Here is a 24,020-nt window from a genome sequence, read left to right as displayed (position 1 = left end):
TCTGGACCGTATTAAGTTAAATTCGGGTACATTTTCACTGTAAGAAAGCTCAATGGCAGAGCCTGATTTCTCCCAGTTACCTTGTTACTGGGAGAGCTACAAAAAGTTTTCAGTGACCTACATGACAATTCTACCAGAGGAAATCGGGGCCCTCTGCTGCTATACTTGCTCACAGATAAACCTAAGAGCTCACAGTGAAGCTGGAGGTCTCTATGGACCGCTGTAGATAATGTTCCCAACATAAAGAGAGTAGGAGAAGTGTGTGATTTCAGTGGCTTCCTGCTGGGATTTCACTTCACTAGGTGCAAAGGAAAAGAAAAAGACTGAAGCATGATACATGCTTGCCAACATGACAATGACGTCATGCACAAAGCCGGGACCGTAAAGAAAAGATTTTCCCAGTTGAGTGTGGAATCATTTGTCTGGCCTTCACCCAGCCACCCTGACTTCAACCCTATCCAACACCACTCACTAATGCCTCGTGGCTGCCAGGTTCTAAAATGTGCTGTAAAGCAGAAGAGTGGAGGCTGTTACAGCAGCAGATTATAAAGCTCGCGGTGGTTTGGAATGACATGTTGAACCATCACTTACGTATGGAACGTTCCGGTTCACTGTATCTCATGATGTGTACCACCTTGGTTCAGCTTTTCATTCCCCTCTCTGTCTCTCTCTATTTCTCTCTCAGAGCCCGGTGTGAGCAGGAACCTCCAGTTCCTCCAGCGTCCATCCAGAGTAACGGCTCTGCTGGGAACCGACGCCATTCTGGAATGTTCCGCCTCAGGATACCCAACTCCCAGCATCCAGTGGAGGAGAGGAGAGGAACTGATCCAGAGCTGGTCTGTCTAACTGACTATCTATAAACCTAAGATATTCTCTAATGAACCCCTGTGGTAACAATCCCAGCATCCACCAGTAGCCCAAAATTTTACTGAATAACTGAACATAAAAGTCTGGTGATGTTCTATATTCTTCTTTCTTTTTCTCTTTCAACAAATCTCATGTGCCGAGCCAAACCAACACCGAACTGATCTTCTAACAAGTATCGTCTGTGTGTATCAAAGCCTGATATATCTTATTCCTCTGTGCCGTAGAGCTCCGTTGTTGTCCAAAAAACTATTAAAAACATGTCATTGAGTCACGCTGTTGCACTGGGAGACATGTTCCGTCATAACCATGAACACACACGCTGTAGTTTGTTTTGACTCAATCGTACACACGCTGTCCTGCTGCCAGAAATACTCACTAGAGCAACAAATGTGTGTTAATCCACAGCTGAAAATAGTCTCCAGCAAATGCATTGTAGTATTTCCCTTCTGTTTGAGTAATGTTTGCTTAAAAAAACCACAGTGCCCAGCTGTTTGGGGGAATTACGGAACATCAGTGGGAACCGATGGGTTTGGGGCTGAGAGGCATAAACAAGTGTAAGGAAGTCAGAAGTATTGAGAGACGGAATAACACATTGTTGATTTTAGTCTTTTCATGGGATTTGTTGATAATAAGAAAAATATAGTATAACACCAAACTGATCTTTTAAGAATCAAAGCAAACATAAAAAATCCAACATGTTTTCTGTAAGTTATCAACTGATAAAAACAAAAAACAAACATAAACACAAGCTCACTCTTCATCTCTCTGCAGGAATAAGAAGTACTCTCTGCTGGCGGGCAGCAATCTGATCATCAGGAGCGTCACTGACGACGACTCTGGCAGTTACAGCTGTACAGCCACCAACAAGAACCACAACATCACTGCGAACACGGAGCTGAGTGTGCTAGGTGAGAAACCAGACGTGTTGTGTTTTTTTTTCTCCATATTTTGCCTTTGAAAGTGACAGTCGAGAGGTGCGAAGGAGGGATGACATTCAAACACAGGTCCCCATCCACACTCCAACCGGGGATGTTGCGATGACATGGTAGACGTTTTAGAAGCCTAAGCCACCAAGATGCAACCCACCTAAATCTACCTCACATGGATAGAAGTGCATGAATTACACACACACACACCTTCAGTGTTCAGCGCTGTGTGGAAATAATAAAATGAAACCGTGTCACTTGTCAAAGCTCCCAAGGGAAGGGATAAAAAAAAAAAAATCCCAACTGGACACTGCTAACAGCCCGACATCTGCAAAACAATAAAAAATAAATAAAATAGAGAAAAAAAATCCTCCGCTGGCAGAAACCGTCCTGGCTGTAGACACTCTCGGGGACGGAGAATCACACCAAGAATCAAATGCAGTCATAAAATATGAAATCCGAGCCGTCTGTTTGCTTGAGGAGATTTTCATAAATAAAATATGTTTGTATTTATTGTCTGAGTGCTCCTCAGCTGCCGGTGGATTCAGGCTGAAGCTGTTCATGTATTCAGGTGTATTCAGACACCTGAGCAGCAGCTGATTGTTGGTTTTGTGAGGAGCAAACACCGAAAACGATATTTCAGTTGTAATCTTGTTGGATTTACATAAAATGTAGCAAAATATAGGCAACAAAAAACACTATGTTAACATAACTATTCCCATCCTAAGGCCACTATTCTACACCACTTCTGCTTTTATGTTGCAAAGAAAACCCCATTACAAAACCTGCTTTTTTGTATTTCGACAAGGCTGAAATTGACATACTTATAAGAAGATGGTTTCTGTACTTGAACCCTTTTGAATGCAGTCATGATCCTGGTCTCTTCTGATGGGGAAGTTCACTATCAAAAAGTGTGAATTTGTCTAAATGATGCTGCATCAGATTTAGGGGAAAAATGTGGTAAAATGTTTGGGGTTTTTTTTGCTTTTTTTTCATCTGAATATTCAGTTTTATTTACAGAATAAGCAACTGTTGAAGAAACAGCTGCGAAACAATGAATCAAGGGTGTTATTTCCTTTATTTTGAAAAACTTGTTTTTGTCTCCCGCACTTTAACGGATTCAGTTTGACTTTCAAACTAAAATTTCTCTGGAGCTGTTATAATCCAGTGGAGAGATGAGAGGAACTGATAAAAATCTGTGCTCATAGGGTGCTTTCAGTTATTGCCAGGAGCTCAGAAAGGACAAGATTTATGAGCAACAGCGTATGTTTTGTACTTTCTTTGCCCAGAGTTTGGCCTCTCAGGGTATCCTCTAATTGATGAAGCTGGCTGGTACCAATATTTAAACTGCTGTTTTCTGGAGTAACAGTCAGTTCTCTTATAAAAATGCTAGAATTAAACATCAATCAAAGAAAATGCAGTAAAGGACAGTGCTCAGTAAAAGATAAATAAATAAAATATGATATTGGTAATAAAAGCTAAATGTAGCCTCCATGTTTTAATAATACCATAGTTAACATAGCATTTCTATTAGACTACAATTAGTTTAGAAAGCCCAATAACCAGATTGATAATTATGTGTTATTTTCTTGATTGATATGTAAATTCAGAAAATAGCATTGGCAAAATTTTCCTTTTACTTTTTAAAAAATATATTTTTCTGCTACTTGTATGTGTGTGTGTGTGTGTGTGTGTGGAGCCAGCAGGAAGTCAGTGGGCTCAGCCAGAGAGAGACTGTAATACTTGTGCTCTGTGGACCTCAAAATGAGGCTTCGTGCCCAGTGAGCCACATTCACTGCAAAAATCAGATCTTGGAACACTGTATGCACTTCTCTTAATATTTCCATGGTACTGTGTCTGTGTAATCGTCAGTTTGATAGCAAATCTAACAAATAATGATGGAGAGAAAATGATGAAATGTCAAAAGTTAGTTGAGGGAAACTATCTGAGTAAATGTGTTTGGATCTTTTGAACAGACTTGATTCTACTGTCATTATATCAAGCATTCGGCGAAAGGAAGTCACGCCCAAACTGATATACATATCTGTGAATACAGCGCCTACCACCAGACAACTGCATCAGATTTGTGTACCTTTTAATGAAACAGAGGGCATTTTTTTCTACGAGCAGAGAGTTGAAATCAAACAGAAGCAGCTGTTGTTTGTTCGACTCTCAGGAGAAAATCTGCAAATTAACCTTCGGGTGTTTTCAGTTTCCTTCCAGCTGGGCCTCTCTGCTCGTCTCCGTCCTTTCATGTCTTTGTCTCAGCGTCCCCTCTGAGTCTGTCTCTGTGTTCACATCACATTCATATTCTGTTTACACTCCGCTGTCATCAGTCGCTGCCTGCAAACATCACACAGTGTTTACAATAAACAGGAGGAGTCTGTCTGCGATCTGATCATATTAAGTGCTGCATTCTGACATGTCAACATTAGTGCAGTTGGATGTTTAGTATGCCAACATCCAACCAAGACAACTTTATAACATCAGCAGTGGACTTTCAGAACACCCCAGTTAGATAAAAAAGATTGATATCACTGTCATATATGAAGCTACATCCAGCAGCCTGTTTGTAGCTTAGCACAAAGACTGGATATAGGTTTAACCCAAGCCACCAGGACCAGCACTAAACTGTGTAATTACAACGTCACGTGACACTATTGGGCCTAAAAAGACTTTTTTTTCATAGACTTACAATGTGAAAGAGACGTTTGTAAATTAGCAGATACATTTTTTTGAGTGTCACAACCCTGCGAAATGACTTGTCTCACTGTTATAATTTGATCCTTTCAGTTATTTCGAAAGTCTAAAAGAGCCAAACCATTGAATTGTTTTATCCCCATTCAAGTTAGCCAGAGGGCTAAACCGGATGTAGCCGACTCGCTGGCGAAAGCCACTAGTGCGCATGCTCTATGGGCCCAATGATCCCGGAAGATCTGGGTAATTTTATACACGAAAGTTGAACTTTTTTGGCTTCATGTGCCACTGAGCAACTTTCATAGGAATGAACGGGGCCCCGCCTCCAACACTGTATCCAGTTCTCTTTATACATCCATGGTTGAAACTATCTAACTAAGCTAGCCTGGCTTAGTCCAAAAGTATATAAATCTACCTACTAGTACCAAAACCTCCACAATTAACATGTTATATCTTTATATCTCCTTTTATCTGTACAAAACCCAAAGTGTAAAAATGACAAGTTGTGGTTCTTTGAAGGATCATTAGCTGTTCTGTTTCTTAGCTGAGTGAAGTGACTTCCTGCCAACCTTACGATGACTGCGCCTGGCCAAGAAATGGTCTGAGCCATGAACGTCCAGAAAACCACATCTAGTCATTTTCACAATACAATAATAGCAACATAACATGTTAATTTTGAGGTTGTGATAGCAGACATCTTTACCTTTTGACAGAGACTCACAAAGAAGCCAAAATGTATTACAATAAAAACAACACAGTATAATAGACAACATATTCACACAAAAATGATGATGGAGAGGGACCTGCCTGCTGTCACTGCACAACACAAACAGTAATTTAAAATGTAAAAAGTTTCAATGTAAAATTACACATAACATACATACTCATATACTCTTTATACCTGCTATGTTGACATACTGCACCCCAGCACTTGTCACAGTAGATCTACCTGTAAGTGAGTAAAATGCATCTCCATCACATTCTAATAAACATAAAACTGCAAAGACATCCAGACTTCTTTTTCTAAACTTCACCCCAATTCAGTGGGAATCACTATGTGCCTCTGGTTACAGAAGAAACAGGTAAAGGAAGAAGGAAACTGGCAACTGAAGGAGAAAGGAGAGGACAGAGGATAGAAAGGATAGAATAAAGAAAGAGACAGTGTTAGAAAAGCAGGAGGGAAAAGAGGATTAAAAGGTAGGAGGAAAGAAGAGGAGAATAAAGGAAATACATTTTCAAAAATCTAAAATTTAAAATAGACATGAAGCCGGTGTGATTAGAACAATCCTTCTGACTAATTCCAGTGTTTCTGATAAACACAGGGAGGCTGATGTTGTAGACTTCCTACACTTTGTGTATTTTTTAATCTATTTCCTGTCATTTCTTAACTAAAATGGTCTTTGATAATACATTTCAAAGCTGAAGGAGACAGGGATTTAGACAGAGGTTGTTTTTCTTATCATGTCGAGCCTCCAGTGATTTGTGAATACACTCTGGATTTATATATTCATCCCTCTCTCTGCCTGCCTTTTATCTCCCCCTGCCTCATCTGCAAATTAAATATATTTGATAAGGTGAACAGTTTACTTACACGCTACATTTACACACTTTCTTTGCATATTTATGGACTTCAGTGCAGGGATAATAAGCTTACAGATACACACAGAGAGGAAATGTTAAACATACCAGCACGACAACAGAGTCATGTCACACTCACCACTCTACTTTTCCATTTTTTCGAACACTGTTAAGCAACTCAGAAACTCAACACTTCCTAAAGATGTTTCACATTAAAACCCTAACAGAAAAGGAATTGGTTATTAGGAAGCTTTTATTTGTTTGTGCTGAACCCCTGTTTGAGATCCTGACATTATTTGAATACTGGCTATTGAATGGTATATTTATAGTGTATGATATTGTCAGACAGTGTGGAGAGACATGTTTCATTTGTAACTTTTAAAGCCATGTAAACGAAAATTCAACAGCTGAAGGCAGACTAAACAAGTTTCATTAAGTGTCTAGACATGTCTCAAATATCACTGCTCGCTGTAGAGAAACGCTGATGTGTCATATTTATTCAGATTTTTTTCTTTATTCATACTTAAACCTGCAACTCTTATATATTTTGACCCTAACCCTAACCCATATACAGTATACTCTATAAATTTCAAATTAAATTCTACCCCTTATGTCCTCTAAAATGTTTGTCATTTTACATTTACTGTGTCTAAAAGTCAAATGAGGTCATGCAAAAAGAGTTCAACAATGTTTATTGCTGTTTCATGTTTCAATGTTAAACATAAAAACCCTACGGATACATTAAAAATGCATTTTTCTAGAAAAGTTGGTTGTTGTTGGACACGAGACAAGCTCATTTCTCCAGTCTGTCTTGCATTTATATGAAACTAATAAAGTATAAATATGTTGTGCTAATATGCTCCATTACACTTTGTTTTTTTCCAAATGGAGGCAGTTAGATGCTGATGAATATCCGCAGCGTGGTGATATATGGAGATGTGTGGGTTCTGACTCCATAGGGCAGTGACCGTGATTAGATGATTAGGATAACGAATGTACGTGTTGTTTCCCATAATAATGAGTGCAGCCCGGCTCATTAGCTGGTTCCTGTTAGCAGCTTAATGAAAGCAGTGAGAAACAGAGCCAGCAATGCAGCTATCAGTCATATTCACTGTCAGCACCGGCTGCTGGAATTAGTACTGGACGCTAATGGAAAAAAATCATACAGGGTGTATGAGAGAGTTTCCTGTAACCAACGAGTGTTATTACAGAGTTTTATTAGGGTATTTTAGTGTTTTTGTAGTGTGCTAATGTTGTTATAAAGGTATTATAGTGTTGTTACAGTGTTAAGGCCTGTAGGATTTAAAGCTGCAAAATTCGGTGGCAAATTCAATTCATTCTGATGGAATTGCAATGATTCACTTGGGGGAGCGAAGTAAATTCACAACGATTATTCAAGTCAACTTCATCAAGTTCAATTTTGGTGAATTTGCCATCTTATTAGTGCTGACCTTTGAGGGAACAGAGAACTTGAGAGTCCAAAATGGAGGAAACTATCATAGCTTATTAGCTGTGTTACACCATTCACTTTCATTTAACCTCCTTTATTGGAGTAAAAACTCTTCCACAAAAGAGCATCACTGGTTTGCAGACGGGACTTGATGGTACAATACATCTTTTGAATAATCTGTGTGAAGTTAATGTTCCATTAGCAGCCAAGCTAACAAGATAATGTGTTTGCTAACTGAACATTAGCAAGCTTATTAGCTCCACAGAGAGCTTTGGGAGAGAAGCTGTTGGATTGTGACTCACTCCTGCTAGCCTGGCCAGCTAGTGAGTTAAATGTTAGCCACAGGATGTTAGCCAGTGGGGTGAACCACGTTACCATAGCCTCCATAATACTTGATCACAAAAGAAGCAGAAAAAAGACAGAGAAAAAAAAAACCTTGATTAAAAAGAAAAAAAAAAACCCCAAATCACTGAGATGCCAATTTGCACAGAACTAATATTATCACATGACCCATGTGTTTGGCAGTATATGGTAGGTCATTTACAGTGGAACTTTTACTTTAGAAATTACGAACATGGCAGATTCACACGAGATTAAGATCACAGACGATGTTCGCAATTATTACAAATGATTAGAGGTCCCCAGGTAATACTAGTCCCATTCCAATAGGGGTTTTGTTTCTTACAGTTTTTTCCTTACTCTATAAATTCAACTGCAAAATGCAAAAATAAAATCTCATAACTTCAAAAATGTTGCTTTTTTAACAAGCAGATCTCTACCCTCATGAAACTAAATTGAAAAATAAGCATGCCAAAATCAGATTATCTTTAATGTATAAACAGCAATTTCTTCCCAAAAAATGTCTGAACATTAGGTGAAAAGCGTTTACCAAACTAAAAAACACCCAAATTGGCCACATAACAAAACCACCAGATGCTTATGTTGATCATAAGTATATGCGGTGTCAGTCTGAGCAGTTTTTTTAAAGTGTGGGCTAAACACCTAATGTGCTGTCCCAGCCCAGACTCTCTCACTGCTCCATCCATGTTTCTAGCATTGTCTGTAACAACAGTAGTGGGCTGATTAAATGATGCGAGCTCCCATTCATTAACAGCCACTTTCATTCCCGCAGCAATATTTTGGCCAGTGTGTGATTGTGCACATTTGGAGAACAAAACTCACCATTTCCCACTGGCGGTAGATGATGTGAGCTGTGATAGTTATGTAGCTTCGGGTAGCCCAAGAGGTCCGGCCATCTGTGGTTATCCTGACTCACTCAGTCCTCTGCAGGGCTTCTTTAAATTCTACTTTCACATCCTCATATGAATCATCCAAACTGAAATGAGCCTGATTACTCCCTCTTGCGTTAATATGAATAAATGACTTCTACATCCTCTGAAGGTTATGATTTCATTCCATTTTTCAGCTTCACAATGTGTATCATCATATTTTTGAATTGTTAAATATCGTGCTACGGTGTATTGTCACACCCCTAGTTATAGTTTATACAACTGTGGTGTTATAGTGCTGTTATAAGAGTACCATAGTGATGTTATAGTAGATGTTACTGTTACAAAGTTATCATAGAGGTAATAATATAGATCTTATGCTTCATTTATGAGATAGTTGCTTGTTAGAATGTATCATAAAGGTATTGTTGATATAGTGTTATGGTGGTGTTATAGTGATGTTGATTAAAAAGATCATGTTGAGGCAGTTCCTTGGATGACAATAAATAGACTCCACCGTCATGTCCCATTTGACAACCTTAAGTTGTAGTAAGACAAGGAAATGAAAAGGACACAGTAAAATGTTGACATGACATCAGTCAAAAACATATGAGTGTCAGTGCAACAGTTTCAAAGATCTTCTGTTGCTTATATTTTGTCTGTCAAAAGAGAACAACATAGCTCAAATTTCTCTAAAGTTAAAGGTTAACTCTCAGCAGACAGTTGTTTCTTTAATACACTGATGTATTGAGGGAAACAACATGTCAGTGTAGCCAACTTGAATGAGTGAGTCTGTCCTGCAGTGCAACCACTTCTGAGCTGAAGCTTTACATTTAAAATGAGAGTTCTTCTGTGTTGATTGAAACATCGCTAATGGCAGTTAATAACCCTAAATCACCAAACACACACGCACACAGACTGCTTCACAGCAGTAAAACACAGATTGGTTTAGTCTCTTTGGTCTGTGGTGATTGTCTCACTGCACTGTGGAATCATGAAGCACTTCTCCAGCAAAGACGACACACACACACACCTCCTGGTTGTGGCCTGCGGGGTTCCTCTCCCGATTAATTACAGACTCTATGAATTACTGTGGGTGTTTTAGAAAACATTTAACAAGCTGCCAAACTCCCCCACTGTGCCGCCGGCCGGCCTGCCATCACTCGCCCAAAAAAGACTGAACCATTGAGAGAAAGACATGAAAGAGAGAGAGAGGAGAGAGAGTGGGGGGCGGGGTCACAGAGCTCCTGCAGAGAGGGGGAAGTCTTCACTAATACAGAGGGAGGATTTCAGTCTGTCAATATGTTCACCAGTCCAGCCAGCACCGGAGCATTTCCACCCAATCAGGTTAGGTAAACTGCCAAAACTGCTCATCACTCTCAGATATTTCCCTCTGTGGATCCATGCTGGATAAAAACACGGTGTCTTGGAAACTGTTTTCATCAGAAAAACTTCAATTTAATCAGAGGTATCTGGGGAAATTTGACACAGAAAGATATCTCTTAAAACGTACGTCTGACATTTTGTAAAATCATCTTTTTTTACTATTATATCATCATAAAATGATTTGAAACTGGGTTAAAAGGTCTTTGTCATCTACAGTCATCTACTTACAGAGTCAGTAGACTCTAGTAGGCTCAGGGTTTGAGTCCTTGTAAGCCTGATTTCTCCTGTGGGGGTGAAATTCCTGGATAGGCGGGCCTGGCCCCCCAGGGGTCTGTCCAGAGTAACATCAGATCAAACTAGGCAGTGAAACTCTTGGTAAAAGACTACAAACACACAAAGTGTTAAAATATATAAATACAAATGTAGTCTAGTCAAGAGAGTGGTCCAGGACTTGTTTAGCCTAGCTTCACACAAAGATTGAAAGCAAGGGGGAACAGCTAGCCTAGCTCTATCAAAAGTTTAAAAATCCACCTTCCAGCTATTAGAAAGCTGCCTTTACATGCTTCCTGAACTACTTCATCATCCTTTCATTGTTCTTCTTTCCTCGTGTTCCTCATTTCTTTCCTTATCCGTCCGCCCCTTCATATCTTCTTCCTTAAGGTTGAAGTTATAAAAAGCAATTTTTAAAAAGGCAGCATTTAATTTGATTAGATTAAATGAAACTTTCTGGTGCCTGTGGGGGGAAACTGAGTCACAGCTGGATCTGTTTGATGTCACTTTGGCCTCAATTTAACTTTAACATACTCCAGTGTGAAATATGAGTGTTCGATAATACAGGAGACAAGGGAGAGGCTGGTGTGATTCTGAAGGAGGACATTTATATGAGGGGTTTTACCAAATACAAAAACAGATCAGGTCAGATGTGTCTGGGGCAAGAGTGAGAATGTAAACACAGGAAGAAGGTCCTGAAGGAGGTCCACTGGCCAAATACAGCAGTACTACGCTGTCCTAGTCCAGGTCTGACCTCGAATCATTCTACGGCTAGCTGCTAGCAACTCTTGCCTCTTACCTAGCTATGGGAGCCATTTCACTTGCAGAGTTCACCCAGTAGTCAGGTCGGATCGACGTTGGATCACATTCCCACCACAAAGAACCACTCCAGAGTTCATTTGGGACCAGACCAAGACCACCTACTCTAAAGGGTCTCAGTGTGGTTGTTTTGGTCCATACATGAGTGCGATTACTGTGTTCACACCTGCCATTAGACATTCAGCAAGGTTAATCCTGTATAGCTTTTAAATGAGATCATCAGTTTTCACCAGCATTGTTGTGCAGTGCTGGATAAATCTTGACTGATGTTGCTCAGGTCTTAATCGTACCTCACGATCCGATATGTAAGCCTGGCGCTTTGAAACCCTTTATTGTCTAGACAGTAGGCAGGAAACTAAAGTAAGACCAGCGCAGCTCGTTGCATTTAACGGAGGGCTGTTGTGGACTAATGTGCACACCTGGCACACAGTCCATGTTAGTTCAGGCACTGTAACATCAATCCGTTAAATCAACATCTCTCTCTCTGTGTTCAGTTTTACCTCTTTCACAACTCATTAATCAACAAATCTTCTTAGTTAACAGCTACACAGTTGTGTATAAATCAACAACTATTTAACATGTGTTCAACATCAAGCACAGAGTATTGAGGGACACAATCCTGCTTTCCATCAGCTTCTAATAATGGCTCGTCTCAAGAACGCAAATACAGATAGTAGCTTTGCATCACACCCCAAGTCCCATGATATGATTTAAGAAATACAATTTGCTTTCCTTCATCTTCTGTCTCTGATTCTGTCTTTCTTTCTGTCTCAGGACTCTAACCCTCAGTTAATCAGCGTTTCTTTATGAACTTGTTCGGTGTTACAGATTAAAGCGTCGCCGGCTCTTTGGTCACGTATGTTCTGACTGTTTAATCCGTCTCAGTCTGTCCAGCGTGCTGCTGCTGCTCATTTCTTTCTGCCTGATCACAGGTTTTTAATGCGCCCGCTGAGTCCAACCAGCCGACGAATCAAATCAACCTGACCCGTCCTTTGTCTCTTAAGCTTTGTAATCCAGGATTTGAACTCAATCAAGTCACAGAGGGGAAAAGGAAAAAGGACTTAACGTGACTTTTCAGTGTGACTCAACCCCGAGAGGACCGACCTGCTCAGTATGTACTACTCATCGTGCTCTGTTTGAGCTCAAAGTCAACAGCTGATGATCAAAAAAAGGATTCACTACGTGTGACCTTGTGGAGAGACGTCTTCCTCAGCATGTCCTGGAGAAAACAAACGTCTCATGAAAGTGAAGAAACGTGAGCTCATCAGTTACGGACATTTGTTCGTTTTTACCATCTGTCTCTCTCGGAGCTGCAGATTGTTTAGATGCTTGTGATGAATCTTGGGAGATTCCTGTTCCTTCTCGCCAGTCAGATTGCCATCCGTTTCGTCCTTGTTTGCCATCCTTAATCCTCCCATCTGTGGGTTCTTTTGTTTGGAAATTGATATTATGCTAAATAGTTCTCACCGCTGGTTGGAGGTAATTTGAGAAGTGGTGTCATGCTGATGGGTTCTTCAGTTTTAGTGTTTTTTTTTCTACAAACTGAATTTAAAACGAATGTTTTTCCCTCTGTCCTTCCTTCTAAACCTCAACCGTCACGTGTCAGGCTGCAGTTTGTACTCAGCAGCTTGTCTGACCTTTGACCTCGCGTTGCTCTGTTAGTTTCCTCTTCGCTGTGATGTCACAGCATCTGTCAGCATCCTCCCTCCTTCTTCCTGCCTGTCTGTCCGCTGCGATTACCTTCACACCAGCTTCACCTGCTCGTCCGGACAGACAGTTCCAGCTGGGACCGACAGGTGAGGTCGGCCTCGGGTGTCTCGGCCTGACTGCGTCTCTCAGCGGGACCACCACTGTACTGATCTGACAGGATTTGGGTCAAGGCTTTGGGACAGAGAGCTAATTATCCATTATAAATATCCACTGTGTCATCCTGCTATGATGACCTCCGCTGCTGTCCAGCTAAACTGCTGCTGGCAACCAGCTGGAAGTCTGTCTTCCTGCTGTGAGCTGCAGCTGAGGAAGAATTTGCCAAAAAAGCACAGCTGTCCTTCACTTCTGTGTTCAGACGACAGAGAACAACCAGTCAGACGTTTTTATTAGCGTTAAAAATGCAGTGTTAGTATTTAAAATGTTGTAAATTCTCAACAAAAGCTATTATCCACTGCATATATGGTACATTTCCACAGCACCAATTCCACCAGTACAACAACAACAAGTCATGTCATACTCAACACATCTACTGCTCTCAGTTTCTCCTTTTAACACAAACACTCACATTTCATTCTCACTTGCTTCTACTTGCCATTTTCCCCCCCATGAAATGCAACACTTCCTACAGATGTTTCATATTAAAAGTCTGCTGGAGAGATTATGCCTTTTTAAAAGTGGCTAGAAGGCTTCAAAAAACATCAAAATAGAAGCGATTAGAGTTAATTATGAAATGAAAACAGTATTTTATTGTATTTTATTTTGCTATGGACCCCCCCATGAGTTGTGTCCTTAATAAAATCTGAATTGAGTTGTAAGCTAGAGAAGGTGAGAGAAGCAGAATGGCGAGCAGACTCATGTAATGAGGGAATTAGTTTACTTGAAAATGTTGGAGAATATACAAGTAAAACAGGAAATTCTACATAAAAGCTTGTTTAAGTTATTTCAAATTAAGGGTTGGTTCCCTGCAGTTGATTTATATAAAGGGCCTTTTATTTAACAATTTATAGGAATATTTTTTCCCTGATGTTTTGTCCCTCAGTGCTGCTGTAATCACTCGTCTCTGCTCTCTCTCTGATGAAAAATCCATTCACCTTAATTCTATTGAGAAATGAGATTTTACTGGTTTGATGGTCAGCGTCGGGTCAGCGGAGGATCAGAGGAGCAGGACTTAAATGATGTTAGATATTAAAAAAATAATCTTAAATGAATGTGTTTCAATTCCAGCAGCGTTGCATCGTCCTGCTGCGGTGTACTTTAGCGTAGCGCCGACACCTAACCAGATTACTGCGAGTTTGATCTGTTTCAACTTAAACCCAGGTGTTAAATTATGGCGTTAAAACACCATTATTGATAATAAATCTGTGTTTTTTTCTGTTTTAACACTTTTATCTTAGTTTTTATTGCTACAGCCACGATATGAAAGTGTTGGACATGATTTAGCTAACCTGCAGACACCATCAGTTTCTCCATCGTTACTCTCTAAACTTCTCCTGCTCTTACAGATCTGTTCCGGCCTGCGTCCAGATCTTGATTTGCAGATTGATTACTGCTTTGTGCTCACTCAGTAGTTTTATTGAGAAATGCAGACAGAAAGATCAGCATCTCACAGTCTCAAGTCCTCTGTTTGTGCTGAAATGAATGGTTTCACTCGGTCTCCTCTGAGACCTGATGGTAATAAAGAGTCTCAGTTTGAAAAACAGTTATTTGTTTTCAGCGTTGTATGAAAATAAAACTGACAATGATTCAAAAAGTTTTCTAGTTTTCTCAACCGCATGAGACCGCAAGTTGTTTTCCGCCACGTTTTGGAGGCAAATATTGTAAGTTTTACTTTACTCAAGTCATTTACTTTTGTCACCAGTCATTAATCAGGGACAGCACAACATCAATATGATGAGTGTCAGATTAAGCCAAATATTAATTTTCATCTGCAGTTCCTGGGCTGGTTGATATTATACATTAAAAGAAACAAACAAGACCCACAAAAACTTTGCATTATGTTGTTTTTTTCTTTGCTGATTAAGATTTAAAAAACTGACAGCGAGCATGAAAAAAACCAATGCCTTGTCACACAGCAACTTAAACCACCAAACTCTGTATGAAATGAGTAGAATCACCTCAGTCAGTGACAACATTAACATGCTGCTTACATGTTAATGCATCAAGAATAAGAATCTAACTATATATTATATAATAATATAACACTGATATGTGCCATTCTGCATAATAAGTCATTTAGATTTTTATACTTGAAATTTGATTTAAATTACACTTGGCTGATAAAACTTTCATTAGGTCAAATTTTAAATGCAAGACTTATAATGGAGCCATTTTACACTGTGGTGCCACTTCTACTCACTGTGAATCAAGCTTCTTAATACTTGAAAGTAATAATAAGAATATTTAAAGCTGTATATTTATATGCACGCTATATATATTAAAGGGGCACTCCACTGATTTTACACATAAAAATCAGTGAGCCAATGAAAACAGTTGTATAATGTCTTCTGTGGCTTTGGAGGAACTGTCAAGCCTTAGAAAATAATCCTGATGATGTCACAGTGATGTCAACTTGTCTTGGGCTTAGACTTAAGCAATATTACACAAGAGGGTGTGCTTTACCGTCATTTACTTGCGCTTATGCAGAATTCTGTAAGCATCACTGTCGTGCCAACAATTAAGGTAAAGCACACCCTCGAGTGTAATATTGCGATTATACAACATTTACCAACAAAATAAAAGATATAAACAAAATGTATTCGTATTGTGAGGCAGTTCGCTCTGAAAATAAAAAACTTCTTGCTTGTGTTATCACCGTTTCCATGGAAATACATGAGGTATGACTAATACCTGGAAAACAATCACTCACGTCAGTAGACTCCTATGTAATGAAACCTAGTTTACTACTCCAGCAAGTGGGTCGACCCTTAGTAACGACCTAGCAACAGAGACGATTTCTCGTCCCTGCTGACTCAGCTAGCCAACTTCAGCTAATGCTTTCTGGAGATCGCGGCATACCCCAAACTGAATAAATACCTCACATATAAACACAAACTGCTTTGCTAGCTCAATCTCGTTGTAACTAAGATATCCGCTGAAATTTTTTTTTCCATGGACAGATTTAGCTACTATGTCCGCAAACTTCAGACATTTTTAAGCTAGTAGCGCTGTGTCACCGGTACAGCTGATGGAAGATGCAGGAGTGGGAGCTGAGATATACTCTCAACTGAAGGGAAAATGTTTAAGTTTTGCTGTGTATGACAGTGCAGGGTAACGATAAAGAGTGGAGAAGGGTTCGGGTGTGCTGTCATGCTGATTTGAACACGTTCTAAATGTTTTAAATTGTGTGCTGTATAATACATATTTAATGAATGCCTGCGGATCAAGCAAAATGATGCTATGCAATTATCCAGTGTCACTAGTGTCACTTGAGCTGCCTCAATTTTGACCGTTTGTTAAAATATGCATTCAGTATCAACTCTAGAGAGTAGAGGTTTATTTGTCAGGAGAACCACACATGTCTTAAAGAGACAGGAGCTAAAACAACCTGTTTCAGAAAGAGGCTGAACTGAGGGGCTGTGGAAGTATGAGATAAATAAAGTGACTGTAAGTCTAAATATTCCATTAGAGCCCCAGAATATAAATATAGACCTGGAAATATGCATGATACATCCCCTATAAGTTCAGTAACGGTGGACAGAATGTCTTTTGCCAGCCCGCCTCCACACAGTTACAACGTGTTTTGCTGAGTTCCCGGCCCTCTATAGCTCTACACTCTTGAACGATAGTGGCTTTACAGCACGTTAACTCTTTGAGACATCATGTCCACAGTGAATGATAAGGTGTGAGTGTGTAGAGAGTCTCCATGGATGTACTTAATGACAGATAATTAGTGGTTAAGTGCAGATTGAAAGAGGCTGCTAACGAGTTTGTGTTCACGCGACGAGAACTGAGACTTTAACTCAGACTGAACGTGTGTGTGTGTGTGTGTGAATGCCCTTCACTGGGTGCTATCATCACAGAAACACACACACACAAACACACACACACAGCAGATGTTCATTGAAATGAACGATGGAGCTGATTTCCATTTGAATGCTGAGTGGAAGTTATTATGGTGCAGCTATAGAGAGGCAGCATCACTGATTTTGTGTGTGTGTGTTAAGTGTGTGTGTGCGTGCATGTGTGTAAGAGTAAGAGAGACAGAGAGATCATTCTTCCCTCACAGTTTTGAAACGGTCTCCATCACATTTCATTAACAATTTCATTATTTTAACCGTTTTTAGGAAATAATGTCAGTTATATTGTCAGTTACAAACAAGCAACTGTGTGCATCCAGACGAGGTAGAATCATGCTTGTTGTGTCTCGTGGAGGTCAGCTGGTTGTTGATGCATCTCATTAGCATGTGAATAGCTGCTCTCAGCTGTTTCCATCAGGAAGTAGAATTGTATTAACGCCGCGTCCTGCCTGTTGTCGCCGGCATCACAAAGAGCTGCCAGGAAACACAAATGCTTTTGTAAACACGTCTCCTCAGGTGACCAGGTAATCAGTGTTAAACTCGCAGGTGTGCAGTGACAAAAAAAAGGAGGAAAAAGCAGAAAAACATCCAAACAATCACTCTAGGAATTCCCCAAACACAACAAAGGCTGCTGGGTAATCGGTCGCAGAGCAGTCGTCTTCTATGACACCTAAGGGGAACTGCTGAGAAGGAAGAGACGCACACACACACACACACACACACACACAGCTTTTCCTGATCTAACTTCTGAGGAAATAGCTAGCTTTTCAACTGTTATGTAAAATAAAAATAATGTAAGCTTTTTTTGACCCTTTGCACCCGTGGGACGCCATGTGCATCAAAAGTGAATCTACTTTGAAATCAAAGAAAACAAGATGCTCCTTAGAACAGCATGTTTAGTACTAGCCTAACTTGTCCTATATAGTGAATCTGCTGTAAGCCTATGAATTTAGGGAATTAAAAGCAAGTACATACATCCGAGGGTTCAAAAGGTTAAAGAAGTGTTGTATCCCGCGGCAACGCACAAGGTTGCATAATAACCAAATAGATGAGAGATCATCTGTTCTATCAAAATAGACTGCGACCTTGTTTGTGACTACGGATCTCATCATTCAATACAATGGCAGGCGTACCACTAGTCAGATGTTATCCCTTACATAACATCATCCCTTTCCTGTTAGTACAAAATAGTAGATTGGTTTGCATAAATAGAGTCCTATATGTCTACTATCTGTTGTGTAAAAAATAATTTTGATTTTGGGGTTTTTTCCTATTCACTTCAATGCAGTCAAAGTTTTCTGGGAGTAGCGTCTAGCGGCTGAATTCACAGCAGTTCCGACTTCAACGCTCAGCTGCTGAGGACCCCGCTAAGTTCATATCTGTTCTCCGGTGTCTCAGACTAATTCCTGGACACGTGTTGTAGTCTGTGTCATTTTGTGTATGGGTGTGTAGCTGCCGGTGTGGCGAAGCTGCAGCAGCTCTGAGTTTAAAGGAAATCGTTAGCTCTTAATTAGAGCATTACTGCAGTGATAAAGTTACACCTCCAGATAATGATATATTGATGGGAGACACGCATACACAACTCTACTCCCCTACTAACTTTCTACCTTTCCTCTCTTTCCATTTCTTTTTCTTTATTTTATCCCTCTGTTACTCTCTGTTCTCTTTTTCTAACACCTTTCTCTCTCTTTCCTCATCCAACTCTTTTTTTTCTTTCTCCATATATCTCCTACTTACTCTTCTACTCTTCACTTTCTCTTTCATTTCTTGCTTACTTCTGTTATTTCTCTTTCTTCTTATGTACATGTCTTTATTTCTCTGACCTTTCATTTCCACTCTGCCACCTGCTCGTGTCTTTCTATAATCCTTTCTTTCTTTCTTTTTTTCTTTCTCCCCTCCTTCTTTCCTTTCTTCTTCCGATATGTTCAACAGTCACATATGGATGTAATGTTATGATGTCCACATACTTTTGGCTCTGTATTGTATTTTTTATATATAACAGTGCTGTTGAAGCTGCAATGTGTGTATGTCTGTTTGTTGACAGTGTGACGTTCCTGTGTGTGTGTGTGTGTGTGTGTGTGTGTGTGTGTGTGTGTGTGTGTGTGTGTGTGTGTTTGCTGACAGGATGGGTGTTTGTTGTCTTGGAGTGCTACATAAGGCCCTTCAGGCTTCGTACTCGTATCCGATGAGGCTCAAAATGGCTTCTGTCTCTCATCTCTGCTCTCGCAGTCATGAGCTGCTGCTGCATCTTCAACGACAACAGAGCTCAAACATGGCATACGCCTCACCCACTTTTTCTTCCTCTTTCTAGTCTAGTGAGTCTGTAGATGTTTTACCAGCAGTCATATGAGCTTGTACCTGAACATGTTTGAGTCTGTTTGCTGCTTCCTGCTATCACTTCATATCACGGCAGCTTAAACTCACTGTCACTGATCAGAGAGTCAGAGAGAGACTGCTGATTCACTTACCAAAGTTTGCCAAGTTGATAAGGTTTTAAAGTTTATTCCCCTTTAGCAGTCATTTCTGTGTTCTTATAGATGACTATAATTAAGCTATGTTGTTCTACACAATCTAAAACATGATCAAAATGTTAAACATAGACACGCCAAATAGGGATGTGCAGAGAGCCCAGTATTTGTATTTGTATCTGTATTTGTTTAGGCAGCAAAATTATTTGTATTTGTATCCGAATAAAAGTGGAAAAAGGCTTAAAAATCCTGTTTTTGTTTTTATTACGTTTTTAATTTTAGAAAGTTAAAGTGCTACAAGTGTTCATGGATAAACTACCTTATGACTCTAACTAACAAATATTTTTAAAAAATATTTGTATGAAACAAATATTCGTAGAAAACCCATTACTTGTGCTTTGCCGAATAATGTATTTGTATTCGGGCACACCCCTAATGCCAAACCACGCTAAAAACGACTAATTCCTGCCTCCCAAAAACAAACCAAAACGTGCAATAATATGTAAAATCTCTGCCATGAAAACACATGCTAAAAGGCTTCAAACCTGCCGCAATTGTAGAAACCAACACACATACAGTACAATCTCACAGTCATGCTAAAAACATACCACTAATGCTAAAAAAGTTTGCTAAATTATCAACATGGCAGTGATGCTAAAAACATGTTTAGCATCTTAACATCTTAGTTTTCTTTCATTTCCCCTATGCGCAGCTTTAAACTGTGAATTAAACCATGAAGTTTTGGGTCATAAAACCAATACAATGAGCAAAAAGATGGTGAAACACTGTAGAGCTGACAGGAACTGCACAGTCAGGCAATAATCCTCTGTGAGTTCGTCACAGCGTTCACATATAGTTAGTCATTTAACCAGTTGGAAAAAAAATAATCTTATCTCTGTCTGACAGTATCATTCATATCATATTTAGTATCCTGTTGTTCTAGCTCTTCATTTAAGCTATGTAATGCTTACACTGAGTGAAATATTCATTATTACACCATTTCATCAAACAGAAATATTCTAGATGTCTTGTGCATCATTTAAGACACATTTTCTCTGAATTCAACTTGACACTTGGTATCTTTGAAAACTTTGGGACCTCAGCTAGAATGTCTAATAAAGTTCTATGAGTTTTAATAAAGTTTTGGTGCACAGCATAAGTTTGTAATGACTTTCTCACCGGAGGGAGGATTGAGGAGGACAAATCCGTTTTACTTAAAATGAAATTGTTCATCAGTCCGTAAAAGTTCTTTTGAATTCACTGAACTTAGGAGGACCTAATGTACTATGAGCTCATGCTGATCAACCAAAAACCAAACTACCTGGTTAAATTAGTGACCTGTTGCTGCTGTGTTTCTCTAGTTAACGTGTCAGTTAAGATTTACGTGTAAATTTTCTCCTTTGCAAAATTAGCATCCACCCACATATAACCTGCATGAAAATGTCAAATGAATCTGCAGCCGACCGTGAGGTGATGAACATGTAATGATCCATGAAGGGTAATGAGAACAAACATATCAGCTCTTTAGTAATAAGCTGATGATTCTGAGTGTAATTGTGTTAATTATTTTGTAATTAACCGAGGTCGCTACAGAAACTTGCTAATGTGAAACACAAGCCTGAAGGAAAATAAAGTAGGAGAGATGCCGAACATCGAGAATGAACAACAACAAATGCAGTAACAACACTGCACAGGTGTTTCTCTTTTATTTATGATTGTCTGGTTTTATGTATTCCTGCAGTTCCTCCTCAGTTCCTGAACTACCCGACCAACACGTACGCCTACGAGTCCACTGACATTGAGCTGGAATGTGCCGTGACGGGAAACCCGCCGCCAACCGTCCGCTGGGTGAAGAACGGAGAGGAAGTCATCCCCAGCGACTACTTCCAGATAGTGGTGAGTCAAACAGAATCCAGAAACACACACATTTTTCACAAGTTTCATTGATGGTAGTTTAACAGCAATCCAAAAAATGGCAAGTAGAGGCAATTTGAACTGAATAAAAGCAGAGAGCAGCAGAGTGGTGAGTAGGACATGACTGTTAGTGCTGTGGAAATGTACTTTATACTGAATTGAGCTGATAGAGTCTCCTCAGTGTTTATTATGGGGCCTTTATTAGGGCCTGCTTTTAGTTTGTTCATGCCAGCATTTGTGACTCTGCATTATTAGCTCAGTTTATATTCAATAAATTACAGTAAACTCATAATATTATATCAATAATCCATGAAAAATGTATGAAACAACAATATCACCTCTATTACTGTATAATGATGAATGTTAGTTTACCACTGAGACTGTCAGTAATACAGTTTTGATAATCTGATCATCTGGATATCTCTCATAATCTGTAATCCCATAATCTGCTGTAAAGAGATACACAAAAACACATATGCCTTCACACAGTTTTTTTTGTATAATGGTTTAATCCCAGTTTATCATGTTTTTTAAATGTTTTCTTGACATGTTTGTTGTTGTTCAGGATGGCAGTAACCTGCAGATTTTGGGTCTGGTGAAGTCAGATGAAGGATTTTATCAGTGTGTCGCTGAAAACTCTGCTGGCAGCTCGCAGGCGATGGCTCAACTGCTGCTGCGAGAGCCAGGTAGGAACCCCCACACACACACACACAGATAATAGATCTGATGTCCCTGTTGCTGCTCCTCAGTAAACACAATCTGCTGTCATCAACTTTCATCTTCATTTCTATAATGACATCATTTCATTATTTTTTGTACTTTTCCTACATCGTGTTGCAGTGAGCTCTGCAATGCTTCAAAGTTAGTTTTTACAGTAGAATCTTCTGTTTATCACCAAACAGACACTTGTAGCCACTATGGCTGCTGCTAACTGAACATGCATTCATAATTCTGTGTGAAGGGATGAATTACTCGTTAATCACTGGTTACATGATGTAATTTCAGATAGTTTATTGTTTACAAGATGATGAAGCATGATTTTAACCAATGTTAGTACAGCGCCACCACTTGTTCCTTCATGTATGTATCGGTAAGAATGACACCACATTATTGTGACCATCAATAATGATGAAAACTGGAGCACAAGTTGCTCATTTGTGTGCACAAATTAGCAAATTGTAGAACACAAATGAATTAATTTCAGCATGATTTACTATTTTGTGCTTGATTTAAATAATAATCATTTGTATGCACAAATTTGAGAAAGAAAGTACCCCTGCTACCTGCCAGACTCCATCTAATCATGACTTGTATCTCACAATTATTACTCATCACCTTATAATTTAAGAAACAACAAGGCTGAAGATCTTATGATTATCAGATAGTGTTCTCACAGTAAGTTTAAGTCATAATTCAATTATGGAAGTCATTATTATTTGTCAAAGAGGTAATAATTACAAATTAAGTTATTGAAGTCCTATTATGTGTTACAGAAGTTATAATTACAAGTTATGGAGGTCATGATTACTAGTTAATTTATAGAGGTCATAATTTCAGATTATGGAATTACTATACTTATTACACAGAAGTCATAATTAAGATTTTAAGGAGTTACTTGAGCCATAATTATGAATTATGGAAGTCATAGTTACAAATTTAAGGAATTATAACTATGAATCAAATTACAGAAGTTAGGATTACGTGATATGGAAATTATAATCACAAGTTGTAGAAGTCACAACTACAAGTTTAAAGAGGTTATAATTTTGTGTTATGGAAGTTTATATTATGAGTTATGTTATGAATTTCATAATTACAAGTTATAGAAGTCATAATTGCAGTAAGAGGAGTCGTACTTATATTACTAATGTAAGTCCTACTAAAAGTTATGGAAGTCATAAATACAGTTACAGAAGTCATAATTCAAATGTATGGAAGTCATAAATACAGTTACAGAAGTCATAATTCAAAAATATGGAAGTCATAACTGTGAACCATGGAAGAAAAAAAAGGTCTTTTTTTTCTTTGATGAATGCAGTTGGCTAGCTCTGTCGCAGCTGAACAGTTTGAGAAGTTTGAGCTTAAAATTCTTGTTTTTAGTTGAATATGTATGAATGTGTGTGTACAGTCCTGCCACATGTGCCACCATATTTTAATGACATCACAAGATGGTTGCTGAATCCACCTGAGTTTGACATCGAACAGCGATTCACTGAAGTTTTCCCAGCAGGAAGCGGTCTGGTCTGATGTTCAGTTTATTAGTAATCAGATCACAGCTGAGAGAACAACAGGAGTCGACAGGTTTTGGCAAAGTCTTTGTTTTATGTTGTTGTTTGTGTCAGGGTTAAAATTCAGTTAGTCTTGTGGTCTGACAGCAGCAGTTACTACCATTTGACATGCACGCACACACACACACAGATATGAAGATGTGAACAGCTCAGCCGGTCTGCAGAACACCTGAGTCAGCACAATAGAATCACTCTGCATCTAAATGGACCAGTGGCTCTGTGTGCGTTTGTGTGTGTGTGAGGATTTAAAGGGGCAGTCGACATTGAGTACAGTTATAGTCACAGTGTGTATTATTGTGGTTGTGTGCAGGATATGTGTGCTAATGTAAAGCGTTGATGCAGGTTTCTGATCGCAGTCTGCTGTCAGCAGTCTTCAACTGGAGTCAGACAATGTCAGCAAAA

General features: G+C 39.2%; 1 protein-coding gene across 1 annotated transcript in view; it reads left to right on the top strand.

The window, feature by feature from the left end:
* The window catches only part of dcc (DCC netrin 1 receptor), a 193,189-nt gene that overhangs the window by 18,014 nt on the left and 151,155 nt on the right, over positions 1 to 24,020 (top strand). Inside the window, exons 4-7 of the mRNA XM_067575272.1 lie at positions 686 to 836; positions 1,639 to 1,775; positions 21,158 to 21,312; positions 21,896 to 22,016. Coding sequence (XP_067431373.1) covers positions 686 to 836; positions 1,639 to 1,775; positions 21,158 to 21,312; positions 21,896 to 22,016 — 564 coding nt within the window. The remainder of the gene's footprint in view (positions 1 to 685; positions 837 to 1,638; positions 1,776 to 21,157; positions 21,313 to 21,895; positions 22,017 to 24,020) is intronic.

Source organism: Thunnus thynnus, chromosome 19 (genome assembly GCF_963924715.1).
Source record: "Thunnus thynnus chromosome 19, fThuThy2.1, whole genome shotgun sequence".
Lineage (NCBI taxonomy): Eukaryota > Metazoa > Chordata > Actinopteri > Scombriformes > Scombridae > Thunnus > Thunnus thynnus.
Note: the sequence above shows the minus strand (reverse complement) of the source record. Positions and strands in the feature narration are given on the sequence as shown.